This window comes from Carassius gibelio, chromosome B18 (assembly GCF_023724105.1).
Source record: "Carassius gibelio isolate Cgi1373 ecotype wild population from Czech Republic chromosome B18, carGib1.2-hapl.c, whole genome shotgun sequence".
Classification (NCBI taxonomy): Eukaryota; Metazoa; Chordata; class Actinopteri; order Cypriniformes; family Cyprinidae; genus Carassius; species Carassius gibelio.
The window spans coordinates 22233618-22253661 of NC_068413.1; the positions used below are offsets into that span (position 1 = coordinate 22233618).

The 20044-nt window shown below is 36.1% G+C and overlaps 1 protein-coding gene across 2 annotated transcripts in view; it reads left to right on the forward strand.

Moving 5' to 3' along the window:
• Positions 1-20044, forward strand: part of LOC127977145 (rho GTPase-activating protein 42) — a 103775-nt gene that overhangs the window by 67934 nt on the left and 15797 nt on the right. Inside the window, exons 5-11 of one of the 2 annotated variants that reach the window (XM_052581849.1) lie at positions 9637-9738; positions 10545-10655; positions 12540-12644; positions 14793-14922; positions 15697-15797; positions 15884-15993; positions 17835-17891. In XM_052581849.1, coding sequence (XP_052437809.1) covers positions 9637-9738; positions 10545-10655; positions 12540-12644; positions 14793-14922; positions 15697-15797; positions 15884-15993; positions 17835-17891 — 716 coding nt within the window. The remainder of the gene's footprint in view (positions 1-9636; positions 9739-10544; positions 10656-12539; positions 12645-14792; positions 14923-15696; positions 15798-15883; positions 15994-17834; positions 17892-20044) is intronic. The other variant, XM_052581850.1, reaches the window with a different exon arrangement.

Below are 20044 nucleotides of genomic sequence, written 5' to 3' on the forward strand. Positions count from 1 at the left end.
AACGGGAGTGAGGTCAGTGGCCAATAAAAAGGGGCCGCTCAAGCCCAAAGCCCGAACAATTTATTTCCTGTTGGCCGAACACCTTGGCACGTCACAGGCGCAAGGTTTTTACTATGGGAGAGCAATTACATATGGGTCGTCAGAGCTCAGAAATCACAAGCTGGGCAACTTTAAAGGAACATGAGGACAGGTTTTGTAGAACTGTACTGTTCGCCCTTCTCCATATTCAGTAACAATGAATTTATTTATTTATTTTTTTTACAAATGCACGACTTATTGGTATTTAGTTTTGTTTTTCACATTTGTCTTATTCACTTTTCCCTTCCTCTGCAAATGTCACTGGCACAAATCTACCCCTGAACAGAGTTAATGATCTCAGCTAATGGTTTTAAGACTGCCGTGTGTAATTCCCTGTGAGCCACGTCTCATAAAACTGGCCCCAACAGGTCATCAAATCAGTATATCAGCTCAAAAACCTATAAATAAAGCTACACCCTCAAACTGGACCACAAACTTAACATATGCTGATACAGTTATTGCCAACAGTATTATCTACTTCACTGAACTAAAAACTACAGTAAGCATTTTTTTTTTTACATTTGCCATGAAAATGGGTTTGCATAGTTTATTGATAATAAAAAATGCAACTAATGTGTTATGTGGCATTTTCTAGACATTACATTATTACAAAAATGCTTTTACTTCATTGTATACTTGTTGTGTGTCATTTTCTTTTTGTCTGTGCCTAGTTTTTCACGTGTTTACTTTCTTTATTTAGCAAATATTTAGTTTTGATTACAAAACAAAATTATAAAAATGATAAAAATATTTATTTGTATTGCCCTTTCTGCACATTGTTTCAAAGTAGCTTTACAGAAATTAATGTTGATGTTTATAATATTTTAACATATTCATTAGCTGTAGTCACATTTAGCAGCTTAGAGCTAAGTGCAACTAGACTGTTCTGTCTATATATTTATGATCTTTCAAAGTTGTGTTCACATATTATTTGGAAACCCTGTTACCATATACGTTTGTGTGGTAAATTTAAATTCTCTAATAAACACCTTTACTTTTATGACCTCAAGCACAAAACCTTTAAAGTCAAAAACTGTACATAAAACATAAAACGTTCAACCCTGTTACCTTTGTTTAACCCTCACAACATCACATTTAAATTCTCATCCTAAAAGTACCTTTTTACTTTCATGACCTCACGCACAAATCAAAGCCAAATATGTAACCCTATGACTGTCAACCCTGTTACCGTACTTTAACCATCAAAATGTCACATTTAAATTCTCATTCTAAAAGTACCTTTTACTTTCATGACCTCACTCACAAATCAAAGTCAAATATGTAAACCTATGACTGTCAACCCTGTTACCCTACTTTAACCATCAAAACGTCACATTTAAATTCTCATTCTAAAAAAGCACCTTTTACTTTCACGACCTCACGCACAAAACAAAGTCAGATATGTAAAACCTACTGTATGACTCTCGACCCTGTTACCTTACTTTAACCATCAAAATGTCACATTTAAATTCCCATTCTAAAAGTACCTTTAACTTTCATGACATCACGCACAAAGCAAAGTCAAATATGTAACCCTATGACTGTCACCCCTGTTACCTTACTTTAACATCAAAATGTCACAAATTAAATTCTCATTCTAAAAGCTCCTTTTACTTTCATGACCTCTCGCACAAAACAAAGTCAAATTCATAAAACCTAAAACTGTCAACCCTGTTACCTTACTTCAACCCTCAAAGCATCACATTTAAATTCTCATTCTAAAAGCACCTTTTAGTTTCAAGACCTCAAGCACCAAACTTGTAAAGTCAAATAGATAATACATAAACCTGTCAACCCTGTTAACTTCCTAAATATATACCTCAAGTATTTAAATTGATTAATTTAGCTTGATATGGCAAAATTCCATGTTTGTATTTGATAGAATTTAGTATATCACACAAAATGTACTTTAAAAATCACCCCACAAACTTTAAAAAGCACTCGCTTGCCCATCAGAAGTTAGATCATCAAGGCCTACAGAGAAATATGGAGTAATGATGGATGCGGGTCTGTGGTTTTCTGTCACAGTAACGGCTGGAAATATGAGGCACGTGTGAAGCCACCTCTGGACTTACGGTGGCTGGAGCAGGTGGCAGAAGGCAGGGGGTGAATGAACATCTGCCCCGACCGAGACTTTGCTAATGAAACATGCCGTTATGAGAATGACTAAGTGGTTAGGCAGACAAATTGGCAGACAGAAAACCACAAATGTGTCTTTCCTACATAAAAGTTCCTATATATAGTAAGATATCTTACAACGGAAGGCTTATTTTTATTCATTGCATGTAAAAGCAGTTTGAAAGAAGTGAAGAAAGTGTCGATTATGTGGAAATGTGTGTGTTCAAAATTTTTTTATGCATCAATATGTATGATCATGTTTATGACACGACTTGGTTGGAGGAACTAGCGTAAACTTTTTTGAGTGTGTATCACCTCAGGGCATCAGTGTGGCACTTCATGCATAGCTGTATTTAGATGTTTTTTCAGTTTCATTTGTGAGGTTCCTTTTCAGTTAGGATTCTGTTTTACAAGGTACAAGTTACAAAAAGGCGGCTCACTGAGATTGTGGATGTACAGTGTTCATTTGTGTGTGTATCTCTGAGACATTTCCAGCCGGCAGGTCGAGCTAACCCTGTTCAAAGAAAGAGCTGAGCCTTCGTTTATGTCCTTAACCACTCAGAAATTCACAGACAAGACCTCACTTACACAAAAACTCACACCGTCAGTCTCGACACACTCCCACTTCTCTAGACGAGCGCATATCTGATGACATTCAAGGTAACCGTGAAACTCGGAACATTGTGCAAACATGCCGTTACTGAAAGAAGTACATTGTGAACGGCGAACAACTGGGTAATCATGAGTAAGAATTACACCATTTATACTTCATGTTCACAGACTTCAGAAACTGATATTGTAGACACGCGTCTTTTAGTTTTTAACAGTTTATTTGGTTAAATATTGAATTTAGGAAACCAGTATGTTTTTGGATTCTACCATCTACATTGCTTATCTCCTTATCACAGTATATGATAAGGAGATAATCTCTGCATAATCTCTGAAGGAGACAAGTCTACTTTTTGGAACAGGTCTATGATGCTTTACAATGTTGTCTAGGTAGGCAACTTTGGAACTCGGTTAATGATATCTGGCTGGACAGAAATACAGAGATGCCTGTTGTATCTGAAGTGTTGCTGTAAGGCCTTTCTATGGTTTTAAAATTCATGATAAACTGTCTGCATCCAGGTCATTTGGGCAACGCCGCTGAAGGTCTGTCTAATCTAGGGCACTTCCTGTCTGGTGCAGAGTCCAGTACAGTGTGTTTTTGAATAAGTCTTCTCTACGTGAAGTGGACAGATTTAAAGATTACTGCAAACCTTTATCAGAATAAGAGTTGTGAAAGGAGCTTCTTGCCTCCAGAATAGTTTCAAAATAAGAGGTGGAAGTTGACCTTTCCCCTTTATGTGCTTGGCAGGAAATAATAGCTTTTATGTCTAAAGTTGATCAGATGTTGAGGGAAGAACAGTACTCTTGTCTCTGCGTCGCTTTTTTAAAACAAGGAATGCGCTGTTTGTTAGTATTCAGTTTTGTCAGCATATAAAATCCACAAGATTCCTGATAATCCTGGTATACAAAGTGATGATGTGTGTTTAAAATATTTTAAAATGACTATTTTATACCTTTATTTTTTGAACTTTTCTATACTATGCTGATTTATTATGCTGCATCTGTTATGCAAGTTTGTTTTTGTGTTTTTCTTTGGTTTTTATGTTGTAATAGAAAGGTGAGAACACGCTTTGTGCGCCATCAGAATAGCTCAAGTCAAAGTGCTGCTTCTTAATTACCATCGCCAGACTATGTTTGCAATTAACCGTGTGACAATTTGCCGAAAAAATCGCTTTTTATTTTCTCTTTTCAAGAGCAATGCACTGCACCGGTAGAGCTTCAGTTGTTTTCCGCTGACTGCTCAGGCACATGTAATGTCCCACCTGCTCTTATCAGGTAACAAAGGACTGATTAGACCTTAATGAGTTTAACTGAAGTGTTGTGTGAAGATGCTGAGGATGTCACAGCTAATTATGATCCTCAGTGCTCTAGAGAGCAGCACAGGACTAAGACAACAACACCTACCTCCATCCTCATTCTTCTCTTAATATCTATGAATTCATATCTAGATATTATCTATTTTATTCTTATTTTGTCTCATCTTTTCCTCTCTTCTTCAGTCTTAAAAGTAAAGTTTCTTTATTATCAATATTATTAATAGTTCCACATAGAACTTTTACCAGCCATGGAACCTTGTCTTTCCACAAAAGGGTCTTTTACAGCTGAAAATAGTTCTTTAGATTAACATGTTCTTCACACTAAGAAAAGAACTGTTCACTGAAAGGTTCTTTGGGGAACCAAAACTGGTTCTTTTATGGCATCACTGTGTGAAAACCACCTTTTGGAAGCTTTATTTTTACTTGTTCTCTCACATTGTCTAATCTAATTTCTCTTCTCTTCTCCAACTTCAGCTCTTTTCTCTTCCTCTCTCTTCTTGTGTTGTGTCCTCTACTCTTTTCCTGTCTTTGTCTTGTGTTTGTCTCATCTTTTCTTTCTTTTCTCTTTTCTCATCCTATCTCAGTTTGTCTCCTCTCCTCTGTTCTTGTCTGTTATCTCGTCTTTTTTCATCTTCTCTCTGCTCCTTGTCTCGTGTCGTTTTCACTTTTCATTTCAGCTCAGTTTCTTTTTTCTTATCCGCTTAATTTTTATCAAATCCTCTTCTCTGTTGTTTGTCTTTCTCTTGTCTTTACCTCGTCTTCTTCGCGTCTTGTCTCCTCATTTTGTCCTTTCCTTTTGTCTCTTCTTATCTTATCTAGTCTCTTCTTATCTTATCTCTTCCTCTCGTGTCTAATCTTGTCATCTTCTCTCTTCATCTCATTTTTTCACTGCTCATCTTGTCTTAGTTTGTCTATTCTTTTCTTCTATTGTCTCTCATCTTCTATTGTCTCCTTTCCTACATTCTTAGTTTTCGTCATCTACTTTACTATTGTTCTGTGTTTTACTCTCATCTCATCTCCTCTGTTCTTCTTCTCTTGTCATTTCTTCTATTATCTCAGTTTGCTTCTTCTTTTCCTTTCTCTTCTTTTGTCTTGTTTCATCACTCTTTTTGTCTCCTCTTTTCTCTACATGTCTCAATTTGTCTCTTCCCTTCTGATCTTATAGTCTTTTTCATCTCCTCTCCTCTTTTCTTATTATATCATCTTAATTTGTTTTCTTTTCTATTCTCTTCTCTTCATCTTGTCTCATCAGTCTTTTCATGTCTCCTCTTTTCTTCTCTCCTCTCTACTTCTAATGTCTCAATTTGTCTGTTTTCTTCTCTCATCTGGTCATATCTTGTTTTTTTTTTCTCATCTCCTCTCTTTTATTGTATCTTTATTTGTTCAGCTCATCTCATCCCATCATCTCATTTTCTCTAGTCTCTGCCTTTCTTCTTGTCTCATCTTGTATTCTTGTCTCCTTCACTCATATTGTCCTGTCCTCTCATAATGTCTCAGTCCTTTCCCTCTCTCTCTTCTCTCCTCTTCTGGTGTTTAGTAAGTTGATCCTTTCATATTTATTCACTGAACTCATATCAGAATGTAATAAATAATGGCAGGACATTCCATCACTGTTGTTTAGATTTTGTTCCAAAAATGTCTTCTAAAAGCAGAAGAGAGACAGAATAAAGAGTAAGAGCCTGGGCTGTAAGAGCCAGTGCACCCCTGGGGGTGTTGGGTTGTTTCCCCTTGGAGCTGTCAGCATCTGAGGCAGTGATCGCTCAAAATCGGTGCCATCAGCCTGTCTGGCCAGGTGGCTCCGCAGGCTCCAGGATTCTCTGTGAGGATGTGTGTGTGTGCACTCATGCACATATGTTTGTCTGCCTGGCTTTTTTGTCACTCTGTGGGGGGTCTGAAGTCTGTCTGTCATGCAGAGCCCCATCCGTTGCACAGCGGTCTTTAACCTGGCTGCAGTTCACACTGCCCCCGTGAACACAGGTCACGTGAGGTCATCCCAGTAGAGGACGGCAGTAAATTGTTGAAAGTCTGAAACAAAGCCCTGTTGGTCAGCGGAGACCCTGCTGGAGCAACAGAAGAGGATCACAGTGGGTAGCACATCTCAGTGCCTTATGGGTAGCCCTGCATTGATTCTGTTCCTTTAGAAGCATCACATTTCCAGAGATATTAAATAAGAATTTGCAAAGTTCTGTTCCCCTATGTTGTTTGGAATGCTTTAATACTAACACTTTTGGTGCACACCCATGTTCATTGCCACCAGAGTTTGGTTCGTTTTACAAACTTGGTTGTGGACCTACGAACCATAGTTTGCTACCGATATGAATGAAACTGCAAAGTCCTTCAGAAAAGTTATAGTATGGTTATGCCAAATGTGTGAAATGTGCTGTTTTGTGTTGACAGTCAGTCAGTCATTTTACCTTTTGTTCTATCTATTGCTGTTGTTGCATTATGGAATTATTAGTAGATAACCTTGTCATGTGAACTCAACATGGCTGCCCCATAAAAATGTAAGCTTGCTGTCATGATTTTTCATCTCAGATGACTGCACGTCATTAAATGTTTAAAATACATCATAATTGTAAATTTGTAAGATGATGTATTTCTAGTTTCCTTTGATACACTGCAGAAAATGGTAACCTAAAAATGGTGACAGCTAATTAACCAAGTTTAAATTCAAGTCAAAAATATTATTTAATATAGCTAAATCAACCTAAATGCATTAAATTATATATAAAAAAAAATGTATATGGGTTAAATCAGGTAGAAATATACAGTATATTTAATGTAACAATTGTAGGTTACAACTTTTTGCATTGTACTCTGTTTCTCTGTAACACGTCATTCTGTTCAAATCAGTTTTGCAGACTTCCACTTTTTCATCTAGATTCTGAATGCAGATACTGCATGGACCTACTTATAAACAAGCTCTGAAGTTATTTGTAGACGTTTTAGTATTACAGTTTTTTTATGGCATGAATTCTTATCAAATTTTCCATCATGGTCGGAATAAATAAACAGGAATGAATTCTGTAGAGATTTCGTGTGGGCCTCTGCCTTGTTTCTTTTGGTTGTTTTGAAGCTTTTTAACATCTATTGTGAGTAGTTTTAGTGAATTATCCCATTGATTTAAGACAATAATGGGGCAATACCAATACATTTCAAGCTAGTTAATTCACCCATTTTCCCCTGTCTCTGATTATCCCTCTCTCAGCATCTTTGTGTTGGAGAGAGAGAATCTGCGTTTCATTCTGTCAAGTTTTTGCAGTATTAATATCACAAAAAGAATGTCATCAAGCCAAAAGATCCAGTATATTGTATTCCTCTGTCACCCTCTCATATAAAGCAAACAAACCCGAGGGGAAATTTATTGGTTGTCAAGACACTTTCTAATGTATTTATATAATGTTTTATTATGTAACTCCTATGCCATTTGGAGTCAGATATAGACACTACGGTTTCCTCTGAAACAATTGTCTCTCTTTTTCTGGACATAAAAGAGGAAGCGTCTAAAGACGCGGTCTTGAAATTATCTATTGATTGCTGTCAGGAATTTGGAAATGCGGTAGATGCAGGACTGTTATTATTTCGTCACTGACGCTGTGTGGTGGTGAGATTGTTCAAGCGCACTGTTTAGCTACATCATATTAGTAGCCGTTATATGGAGTCAAGGGTTAAAGAAGGGACTATGGGATTGAAAACACACACAAGCTCAAGTTTTACTAGTCGTTTTACTAGTCAATGCATGACTGTCTATAACTATAACTACAGCAGTTTTCATAATATGTTGTTTTCGCAGTATACTGTGCTAAAGATGCATGTTTCTCTGAATATCTTTTCTTCAGAATATGGGCTTGTAATTGTATTGAGGTGCTTAAAAAATTATTGAGGTCACATATTTGGAGCTCATGCATTAACCCTGGGCCTCCAACGAACCAGCTTGCGTGTTTTGACAGCGGTCCAAAAGAATCCCCTGTCATTTCCCATGCTCCCACTCAGAACAGCACTTGAGCTTCTGCAAAGAAACAGAGCACTTTAAAATTTACATATGACCTTTGAATATAGCGATAACTGTAGAATCCACATGCTGCATCGCTGCGTGAAAGGCCTCAGGCAAGACAACTCAGGTGTGAAAACAGACTGAATGGAGTCAGGGCCTTTTGATGGGTTCAGTGTTGTGGATTCTCTTGTGTGGAAATCTCCTCTCGTGAAGTTCGTTACCTTGTGAGTTGTGACCGGGAATGGAAGAAGCAGATGGATGTCTGAATTTTACATTCAGAATCCTCCTCTTCATCATTCACATCTGTTACACTTCATCTAAAGCTAGCCTATAAAAAGTGCATCAGGTTTAAGTGTAGTTTTGTGCAGTGGTATGAAGTCCAAGACCACAGTCGTGTGGTTTCTTAATGATCTACAATAAAATAGAGATAGCTTTGGTGATAACTAAGTGAATATTTAATTATTACATTTACAAAAATCTGATGAGGGTATCTCAGTAGACAAGATGTCACTTGATCATTGGATTTGGACGTGCATATGCAACTCTCGGAGGCAGCATTTTTCAGCTTTTGGACACAGCCAAGTGGTCAGGGTTTAGCAGGGTGTCATGGTCCAGTTATACCCTGTTGGTCAATGGTGTAACTATACTACTGTACTGCCAAAACAGCATTTCTGCATCGACAGCCTTTTGAAAGTCACTGTATTATGACAAAACAACAACTACCAACTTGACTTTTAATACCCATGACACTGAGCATGCTTTGTGAGTTTGTGTTCCTGTAATTTGATTCACTTGGCTCAAACTTTAGAACATCTTTGGTTGTTTTTTTTTAATTTTATTTTTATCTTTACTGCATTTCCACAGAAGTCTGTCTGTCAGAGGGTACATGATGTACTACTTGTGCCATTAATGAGTCAGCAGACGCATCCGTCAGGGGATGTAATCTTAATAATAACTGACCCGCAGACTTTAGATGATATTTCAGAGCTGCATTCAAATGCCAGTGAATGCGATTGTGTATATTTCCAAGAGTTTTGCGTGATTGGCTCTTCTCTGTCTACTGAGAACGGAAAAAAGATTCATCTCATCTTGTAACGATGTATGATATAGTATAGAATCATCTTTATGCTTGTAATTTCATTTAATTAACAATATATTTATTTATTTGCAGTGTATCAATTATGGGCTAAACGGTTTCTATAGTAGGAACTGCATATCTCGTTGGGAGACAGGAGTGGGTTTGTGTGAGAAAGCATTAGAGCGCCACCTAATGGTCTGACAGGAAGATCACAGGCACACTATGTTGTTGTCATGTTCAGAGTTAACGTGATTCTGTTGTTGCTCTGATAGAACACCTGTGTGACCGACTTAATTCCCTTTTGACGACTTTTGTATTATTTGTTAACCATTGTTCAGTAGTTTTGGGTAATTGACATCTCTGGCAATTCTACAGTTTCTCAGCTGACTTTGATCTTATTTACATATGCTAATATAATGTCTGTGACCGTTTGTTTTCCATAGGAGGGGAAGAAGAAATTTGACAAGGAGGCGGAAAAGTACTACTCCTCACTGGAAAAACATCTCAACCTGTCGACCAGAAAAAAAGAATCCGCTCTCCAAGAGGTGAATCGTTCAATAGATAAGGCTAGATTTGTATTTTCTGAAGGAAATACCAGTGCTTAGATGGCATCCAAACAATTCCAGTGAAGTCAGGTTTAGGTTTTAGTCTTAGTTCTGAGGCAGTGCACTAGACGCAATCAAGTTTAAATGGTTAAATATATGCAAGAAAGACAACCATTCAATATTCGGTTTCATTTTTCTTGATTACCGAAAATATTAGCACATGCGTTGATGTACATATCTTACAATAATATTCTCTTTTTTAATGGCAACATTGGTGGTAATGTAATTATTTAAAAATGTATGCTTCATGTCATTCAAAACCTGCATGACTTGTTTCTTTTGTTAAACATAGAAGGAGAATTTAAATAATGTATATTCTGCTCTTTCTGTGCAATTATAATGTCTGGGAACCAATTAATAATGACACATGAGACATGTGAACTACTTTTATAGTACTTAGTGTTCTGTTTGCAACTTGAAAGCTTGAGTTTTTCCTTTTGCGTTTTATAGAAGAAAGAAAGACATGGGTTTGGAACAACTTGGGGATGAGTAAATAATGACAGCATTTCCATTTTTAGATGACTAATCCTTTTAAAAAACAAGCGTTTACAAGCTCCACTTCCTGCTTTTTTCTTTCGTGCTGTTCAGTTTAGCTTGTTGTTACACAGATTCCCACAAAGCCGAGCCAGAAATTCTCACATGTATCCATTAACCAAAGCCCAAACACGTCCAATTGAGCAAACAAGCCTGGCAGCCATAACTTTCCGTCCATCTCGAGGGTAACAGTGCTCTTTGTTCGTTCGCAGGCTGACGCTCAGATTGATAAGGAAAGGCAGCTCTTTTATGACGCCTCTCTAGCATACGTCTTCAAAATCCAGGAGGTTCAAGAGAAGAAGAAATTTGAATTTGTTGAGCCGGTAAGATCTTTGTGATGCATTAAATTCCCTCTTATATTTAGACACAAATACACACTATTACGCACACAACCACAAAACGTATAGACAAATGTGTATCCTGCAAAATAAATCCGATGCCCATCATGCAGTGTGCTGCAATGAGAATCAAGCCATCTGGTCAGTTAATGGTTTTGTAGCAAACAGGAAGTAGCTGGACAGTTTGTGACCACTGGAGTCTTATCATGCCAAATTACAAACCTCAGCTCTCATTTCCTGTCCCACAATACCCCTGAGTTGCTATTAAAGGTACAGTTCTCCCAAATAATTCACCATCATATGGTTCCAAACCTGTTGAAGACAAGGTATTTTGAAGGATGTTGCTAACCAAAAAGTTTTGGTTGCCATTGAATTCCACGAGAGAGAAAAAAACAGTGAGACCTTTTTGGGTGAACCTAACTCGACTTGGTCAGTAAAAAAATATAAATTGAAATTCAATCCAAACGGAAATGAAAATCTGAAATTATTGCAGAAACTGAAGCCAAATTGATCCTTCCTCTTGAAGAAATAACAATAACTGAAAGTTTGAGAGGAAGACCTCTTACTGTTCTTTTTTTTTTTAGCTCTTTTCTTTAAGCATCTAAATCTCCGCTCAGCAGACAGATCGTGTGAAATACACAACAGCTGGACCTCACATATTACATCAGTGCACAGAATTTGCATGACTGGTTTCTGCATTAAGCATATTTATATGCAAAAGTGTGAGCAGTAAAGTGAGCCAGAGAATGTGAGGTATAGATTTAGAGGAGCATCCAGTGTTTATCACCTGGCGTTGGAAAAAACAATGCTGTTAATCTCCCAGAAGCACCGCAGTCTGGTCTGCTCTCGAGTTTCGGGGTGTGACATCAGCATCTTTGAAGTCTTCTGCTATCTAAGTCACTATCAGAAAGTCAAATCTTTGCACAGGCCTCGAGTATAAAAGAGCTGGGGTAACTGTAATGATTAATAGATGAAACATTAGTCATAGCTCGCCGTACACTGAAGAAAATGACTTTGAAACCATTTTCACTCAGAAATTGCTTTTAAATGTCACAAATAATTTCAAAAAAATATCAAGTAACACATTAATTTAGCTGTGAAATTTTGAAATAGAAGGACTGGTATTTTCTTGTAAAACATGAGCCGGAAACAATTTTTGCATAGAGATTTGAAAATGTATTCTTTACAATGTGGCTACATCAGGTCTGTGCAACAACAGTTTTTTTTCTTCAGTTATTCAATTAATAATTTAGTATATTAATTAAATGTCTTTTTAATAATTTGAGATTGTAGGGTTTTTATTTCTTTCTCAAAAATCAGATGGAATGATTTCTACCCTTCCCTAAGACTGACACCTAGTGGTGTGGATGTAGAAACATGTTCAAATACCTAGGAGACTGTATTCATGTATATTTGTCAGCAAAAATATCCAATAATAGAAAGATTTACAAAGATAAAGCAAGTAGTATTTGGCTTGTCGTGTGATCTCAGCATGGCTTGCCCCCATGAGGCGACCCGCTCCGTGTAAAATTAAACATTAGGGTTTTATTGGGCAGTCTTCATATCAAGTGAGTTTACATTTTCACACAATTCACAAAATAAATATTTATTTATGTATCCCTGTCTTAAATTTCAACGAGGAAAAATGCAGTTTTAGACAAGATTGTAGAGAACATTGCGTTTAACTTTGTGTGCATGACATATCAGGTTTTTGAATGAGCCGTTACGTGAAAACTTCAGAATTTACAAACGGACACAAGACATTGTGAAATGCACTGAGAAAGAGGACGAGATGGATATGTTGTGCAACAAGCATATGATGGGAACTTCTTTACATCTTGCTGTATTTCTATCTTCCTGGGGTCGCAGCTCTTGGCCTTCCTACAGGGTCTGTTCACATTCTACCATGAGGGTTATGAGCTGGCCCACGAATTTGAGCCCTACAAACAACAGCTACAGTTCAACCTGCAGAATGTAAGTACAGATTTCTTGTGAGTCATCCAGCTTCTCTTTCACTTTTTCAATTACTGTAGACTCCTTTTGATTTAAAAAAAAAAGTGTTTTTACTTTTGAAAATATGTATAAAGCCACATGATGTAATGCCTGGCACATATAAAAACGTTTTGCATCCACTTTGCCCTCTGTTTGCATGCCCTGTTTGTCTTTGATCGATATTGGACTTTAATAAACCACTTCCTGCTGCTCGTCAGCATCTCTGTGTCTGGGTTCTGTGACCTTTAACCTCTGACTGTCACTGTAAACTCAAAGCTGATGTGTTGTCACAAAATTTCATCTTGTTCTAAAGCACAAAAGACCTGTACTGCAGCACTCTGTCAGCACTGCGGCATATATGCACTGAAATAATGCTGCCGCGAAAGCGTGAGACATTAGCTTTAGCAGTATTTCACTACCACAGGACAAGCACCTTTTTCTATTGTAGGAGTGGCATTGATAATTCACAGTGAAGGATTTGCCTGAGATGTAAGTACTGTAGAGGACAAAAGAGGGATATGAAGCCCTTTCTTTTCATTTCTTTTCAACAAACTGTGGAAGACAATTTGAATGCACTTGGTATATACATAACTGAATATCAGGACAGATCTTTTATCACCCGGAGGGGTTTATTTTGCGATAACAACCAGCTGTATATATATATATTATCCAGCTTATTATGTAGCTACTTGCCGCATAAGTATATAATTGGAAACGAAATATTGATTTGAGTTGAAATATTTTATTAGCTCATGTGTTAAGCTTCCTCAAAGAAAACAGTTCCAGAGCCAAAACAAACTACTTATTTCATGACTTTTTACCAAATAAATAATTACCTAGACATGAAATATTGATTTTGAGTTGAAAATGGTTTCAAATCCATTACAGTGCACAAAACAATCATTCTGGCAACTAGGAGAGCAGTATAACAGTACTATTATTGCTCACTTAATTTTCAATACAAATGCTGAATGGCACAAAACAATTGCACTGTTTGTATCTGAATAGAACAAGAGATTATGAGTCTGTGTTGTTATGTGAGATAAAAGCAGTGTCAGCTTCAGATACCAGAAGTTGTCTGTTATACAGCATTGCTATTGACGTCAGTCGTTATCAGGAACCATTAGATCCTTTAATGTTGTGACTGACCAATCAGAATCAAGTATTGTCAAGTATCATCTGTGATTTTCTCTTTTTGTCCAATTTTCAAATCAATTTTTGCTTTCTGATTCATCTCATAGCCGTTTGGTTCACGGCTTCTAACTCTGTAATGAGATTTCACTTTCAAACCAACACAAGCAATAGCAATCTGTCCGAGGAAAATGCTTTTCAGTCTTTCTGCGATTTTAAAAGCATTGTCCTCTGTTAGATGGCAGCTGCATTACTCGAATGTGATTGTCAGGTCATTCTTCCAAAATGGTGTAATTTATGGCAAATGAAAAAGATCATTTCTTTTCCCATAACTACCTAAAACTATTGAATTTTGATGAGAATTTGTTTTGAAGAGAGCATGCTTCAAGTTTTACAAATAAACAAAGATGATGTTCATTTGAAGACACTAAGAAACAAGTCCTAAAGTTGATTGTGTGTGCGTGTACACACACAAAATAATTTTTCCGTACCAATGATTATGCTTAAAAATACTTAATTTTGGAAGAAATAAAAAAGAAGTATCATAGAAAAATTTCACTTAAATAGCATTCAGTTTTATCCAAAACAGATGAACATGAATCTGGCATTGTTTTATTATGCTGGTTTTTGTACATAAAAGTGGTAGTATGGAATTGAAATGTGTGATGAGTGGCGCTAACATTTTAATGCTCTATCACTTTCAGAAGTAATGCCTACACTAACTTAACCGATTGAGTTAGCAAGCAAAAAGACCTGAAGCAACCACATGATTTTAACTTGCTACTAATTGCAATGTTGTATCAGTGTATTATGAATCATGCACTATTGTAAAATCACTATCTTTTGCAACAGAGCTCCTCTTTCTTATGCATGTCGGTACGCTGTAAATGTCTATTACTATATACTTGTGTCTGGTTTTAAATGTAATTAAATATAATTGGCTATTCTAAAATGTCAGTTGCTTGTTTGTGTACATGTGTTTTTGTTTGTTGGATGAAGACAAGAAACAACTTTCTGAGCACCAAGCAAGAAGTAGAGAAGCTGATGAACAGAGTTCGATCTGCAGATCAAGACCAGAAGCCCCCAGGCCAGTGGACAATGGAAGGCTACCTCTATGTCCAGGAGAAACGTGAGTGTTACAAGCTTTCAGACACTAAGAATGAACAAACAGAATGACCTTCCATACCAGACACTTTAAAATAGATAAATAAATATATAAAGTCTCGAGTTTTATGCGTCTTCATTTTTATCTTCCTTAAGTGACCTCACTTTGGTCTTATCCTGTGTTTTTCCTGTTCCTTCATGGTGCAGAGGAAATGCCAGAATGAAATTGCTCTCCACATGTAAACAGTTAGATTACATTAGAATTAGATTATAGAATTTCAGATAAGACGGTGAATGACCTGGTCTAGGAAAGGATAACATTGCCCTCTGGTGGATGGATACACAATACACAGTTCAAAAAACAACATGATGCATAATATTATTTTTTAAATAATAGATTTTAAAATCCAAGCATATTAAATAGTCACAGTAAAGAAATAAAAGGTATAAATACATAAAATGATGTTATAAAATTAAATAAAAAAACAATTAAACATTTGAAATAAATATTCCAAATTATCCTATAAATGTGTATATATACTGTATATAAGCTATTTCTAGGTGCTTTAACAAATTAAAATAGGAAAACTGAGTTTGTTGTAATGTATTATTTGTTTGCATATCTATAATATATTGTGTTATTGTAAATGTATTTTCTTGTTTGTAAAGTACAATTTGTATTATTTGGTGGGGGGATAAATATTCATTTATTTATTCAATTTTTTGAGCATGGGAGCTGCAACTGACAATGTTTTGCCAAGCAAGAATATCACTTATACGCATCTGGTGTGTGTTTCAGGGCCTTTGGGTTGTGCATGGACAAGACATTATTGTACATATGAAAAAGGCAGCAACTCCTTCAGCATGTGCAACACAGAGGCAAAACCCACAGCTAAACAGGTAGAAAGATACTCATGTTTGAGTGATCTGTAGGAACAGAGCTGCTGTTTGCATCAGATCCTCTCTATCTGTCTCTCTTTTCACAGAACGGTGTCCTGTCGAATCCCACAGAGAAGTTCAGACTGAAGTCCTGCATCAGGAGGAAGACTGACTCGATTGATAAGCGCTTCTGTTTTGATATTGAGGTGGTTGAAAGGTGGGTATCTGCACTGAAGACAGTACAGGTGTTTTAAATCTTTAACACTCCCTGAGAAATATTTCACCCAAACATTGACATATTGTCCTCTGTTATTCACTCTCATGATGTTATGAACCTGTGAGACTGTCTGTCTGGTATTATGATGTTATACTAAAATTAAAATAATAGGAAAAACCCATAACTGTAATCGCGATTCGAAATTTGATCAATTCTGCAGCCCTAGTGAGACACACAGTTTGTTTTCCGCTATGAAACAGATTTTGAAAGCTGAGACTTTTTTATTGAATAAGTACCAAAAGCACAAAACTTTTTTCTATGGGGTTGCTGGCACACTATACAAAAAACAAAAGCAACTGAAGACAAGCATACTGTCCCTGCGAATATGACCCATGGTATGATTTCTGCTAATAATCTTATCTACTGTATATTTGTATTAAATAGGTTTAAATAAGAGAGCTTTTATGTCGACTGGGAGTGTGAGCTGATGTTAAGATCAAAAGTAGTTCCTGTCCAGTCTGTTAATAAATATAATATTTTTGATTTTAAGATGCAACTTCTGGTGCTCTCAGTCTGGGTCATTTGCAGGCATAATATAGGCTGTACTCTCAAAATATTAAATTCTCGAAACATTTTATCTTTATTCTCAAAATATTTCGACTTTATTCTCAAAACATTTCGACTTTAATCTCAAAACATTTCGACTTTATTCTCGAAAAATTTCAACTTTAATCTCAAAACATTTCGACTTTAATCTCAAAACATTTCGACTTTATTCTCGAAAAATTTCAACTTTAATCTCAAAACATTTCGACTTTATTCTCAAAACATTTCGACTTTATTCTCAAAACATTTCGACTTTAATCTCAAAGCATTTCGACTTTAATCTCAAAACATTTCGACTTTATTCTCGAAAAATTTCAACTTTAATCTCAAAACATTTCGACTTTATTCTCAAAACATTTCGACTTTATTCTCAAAACATTTCGACTTTAATCTCAAAACATTTCGACTTTAATCTCAAAACATTTCAACTTTAATCTCAAAACATTTCGACTTTATTCTCAAAACATTTCGACTTTAATCTCAAAGCATTTCGACTTTAATCTCAAAACATTTCGACTTTAATCTCATACAGTAATCTTAGAATTTTACGTGGCACTAAAACACCGTCATATTGCTTAGATTGCTGTGATTCATTTTATATTTTTATATTTAAATTACGCTTTTTTTTTTATTTTACAATTTATTTTATATTTTCTTAGTATAGAAAAGAACTGCGTAAACATTTTACGCAAATTTGCTTTTTATGTTTTACAAGTCTCACACAGGTTTGTAACTACTTGAGGGAGAGTAAATGAATGCCAAATGTTCATTTTTGGATGAATTCCTACCTCTTTTTAACATGTGCTATAGCTTCTGTTTCTCAAATATGAACTTCTTGTTTTAAGAGTGGCCTGAATTATTGTTTTCTGCATGCTTCTCGTGTCTTTTATTTCCCACTATATTATCTGTCTTCAGTATATTTTGACCGTATAAGCTTCTCCTCTTGTTTTTTTTTTTTTTTTTTTTTACTTTAATCTGCCGTCATGGCACAGTCTTACGATATTAGGTGGCAAATATTTATTTACAGTATATGTATATAAGCATTTGTGCACACGTATTGAAACATTCTACTTACATTCAGTCCATCAGATCTGTGTGTCGCAAAGCAGCGACTGTAACTTTTTGTGTGTTCATGTACTTTGCCACCTAGTGTAAGGTTGCACTGTTGTTTTTCTGACAGTTGTGCTGTATGTGCCCATTTCCCTTGTCCCTTCTCTGTGTTTATTTCAATCTAGAAATACCATCTATCGTGGATCTCTTTTCAGACCACTGCAATATTTCTGTAAAGCCCGGTATGTGACCAGCCATGAAGCATGTTGAAGCGCATGTGTGCTGCTTGTGATCTCATGCATTTAAAACCCCACGCTGATCAAAGCTCATTTCTCACTCCGATGGTTTTAAAGGATTGCATGTTGAAAATCCAACACATTCCCTGCACCTATAATTGGTGGGATAACGGTTTGATTTGATTTCACTGGCTGAGTGATTTTTGATCTGGAAATCACATTATCACTTGACATCAAGGAACAAATATCACAACATCAAATCAGCATTAACTATGGCTACACCAGGCTACAGTTAGACAAGATGGAGAGGAAACATTCAATAATAGAAAAATATAGTGAGCTGCCTGTCCAAAAGGCCTTTTTTGGCATCATCCATTGCAAAGTCCTAAAACATAGTTTTCCTTCTGACATGCCTATTTTTTTATGAAATCTTATGCAAAATTGCATGTTTCCTTCACAGAGAAAGCACTATTATTATTATTATTATTATCTATTTATTTTGTCAGCCAAACCTTGATTTTGACATAAAATATTTACCCCAAGTACCTCCAGAGATATAAAGATATTAAATGATTCATTAATTAAATATATTTATTTACCATATTTTTCGGACTATAAGTCGCACCTGAGTATAAGTCGCATTTACCTAGAACCAAGAACCAAGAGAAAACATTACAGTCTACAGCCACGAGAGGGCGCTCTATGCTGCTCAGTGTAGACTACAGGAGAACTGAGCAGCATAGGGCGCCCTCTAACGGCTGTAGACGGTAATGTTTTCTCTTGGTTCATGTCAAATTAGTTTTGATAAATAAGTCGCACCTGACTATAAGTCGCAGGACCAGCCAAACTATGAAAAAAAGTGTGACTTATACACCGCAGTCGGTGTGTGAATGGGTGAATGTGAGGCAAATTGTAAAGCGCTTTGGATGGCCATGTGGTCTGTTGAAAGCGCTATATAAATGCAGTCCATTTACCATTTACCATTTATAGTCCGGAAAATATGGTAATATTTAGTTACTTGTGTTTGATTTTGATTGTTTTCATTGTAAGATTTTACCCCTTATGATTTAATTTTACATTTTAACATTATAAATGCTATTATACACTCATGTACAAAAATATCCTCTGAGAAAACACACCTACCATTAGCTTTAAACTGCACTGCCGCGTGCTTGGCTTAACAAGCAGGATAATAATCAAAGCATAGCTGAGCGTATAGCTGGTTCATCCATGCACAGATATTAGTGACAGCTGTTGCACAGGCATGGCTGTATCTGCAGCGAGGAGCGTGTTAATGGCTATGAGCTCGCTCTAACTTTCACCTTACAGTTACGATACCGCAAATGCTGTCAAATCATGTGTGAAGATCCATGGGAAATGTTTAAGGGTGGATTAAATTGGTCCTTGTGATTTTAAATGGTGTTAATCTCAGAGTGCAACTACAGAATATAGATAAATTGATGGTTGTGTAAATGAAGTAGTTTTAGAAGTAAAAGGATTGTACTTTCATGTGTATTTTTTTTTCTCCCACAAGTGTGTTAGTGTTACTGAGGTTGGGAAATTGAAAGGCTTTTAAGATATCACTTTTGATTTTAGTTCAAACCCTCAAATGAATGATGTCATTTCAAACTCATATGGCTTTCTTTTTTTCCATGAAACACGAAAGGAGATGTTTTGAAGAATGTTCATGCTAATCTTTTCCATACAACAACAGCATACCATCACCAAGAGCTGTGAAGCTCTAAAAATGAGACACAAGTATGCTCATATGTGATATATTCCAAAACCATAAGACTTAAATATAGGTTTTGCATTTTCTATGTATTATATTCTGTGGAAAAGAGCAGTTGCATTCTTTGTGTTTCAGTTAACTCTTTCCACGCCAGCATTTTTGAAAAAAGTTGCCAGCCACCACTAGTGATTTTGATGATTTTCACTCAAATTTGATGGTCTCTAGTATATTTTGCTGTATGAATATTTGAATATGCAATACACCAAAATAAAGATCAGAGCCTCTACTTTTAAACAAAACAACCTGTTTTATTGTAGCTTAAAACATTCTTTTTTTCTCAACATAAAACACTTTATTTCATAAAAATGCATATTTTTGAGCAAAAAGTTGATAAAATTGTGTTTTTATCAAAAACTACATCTGGATA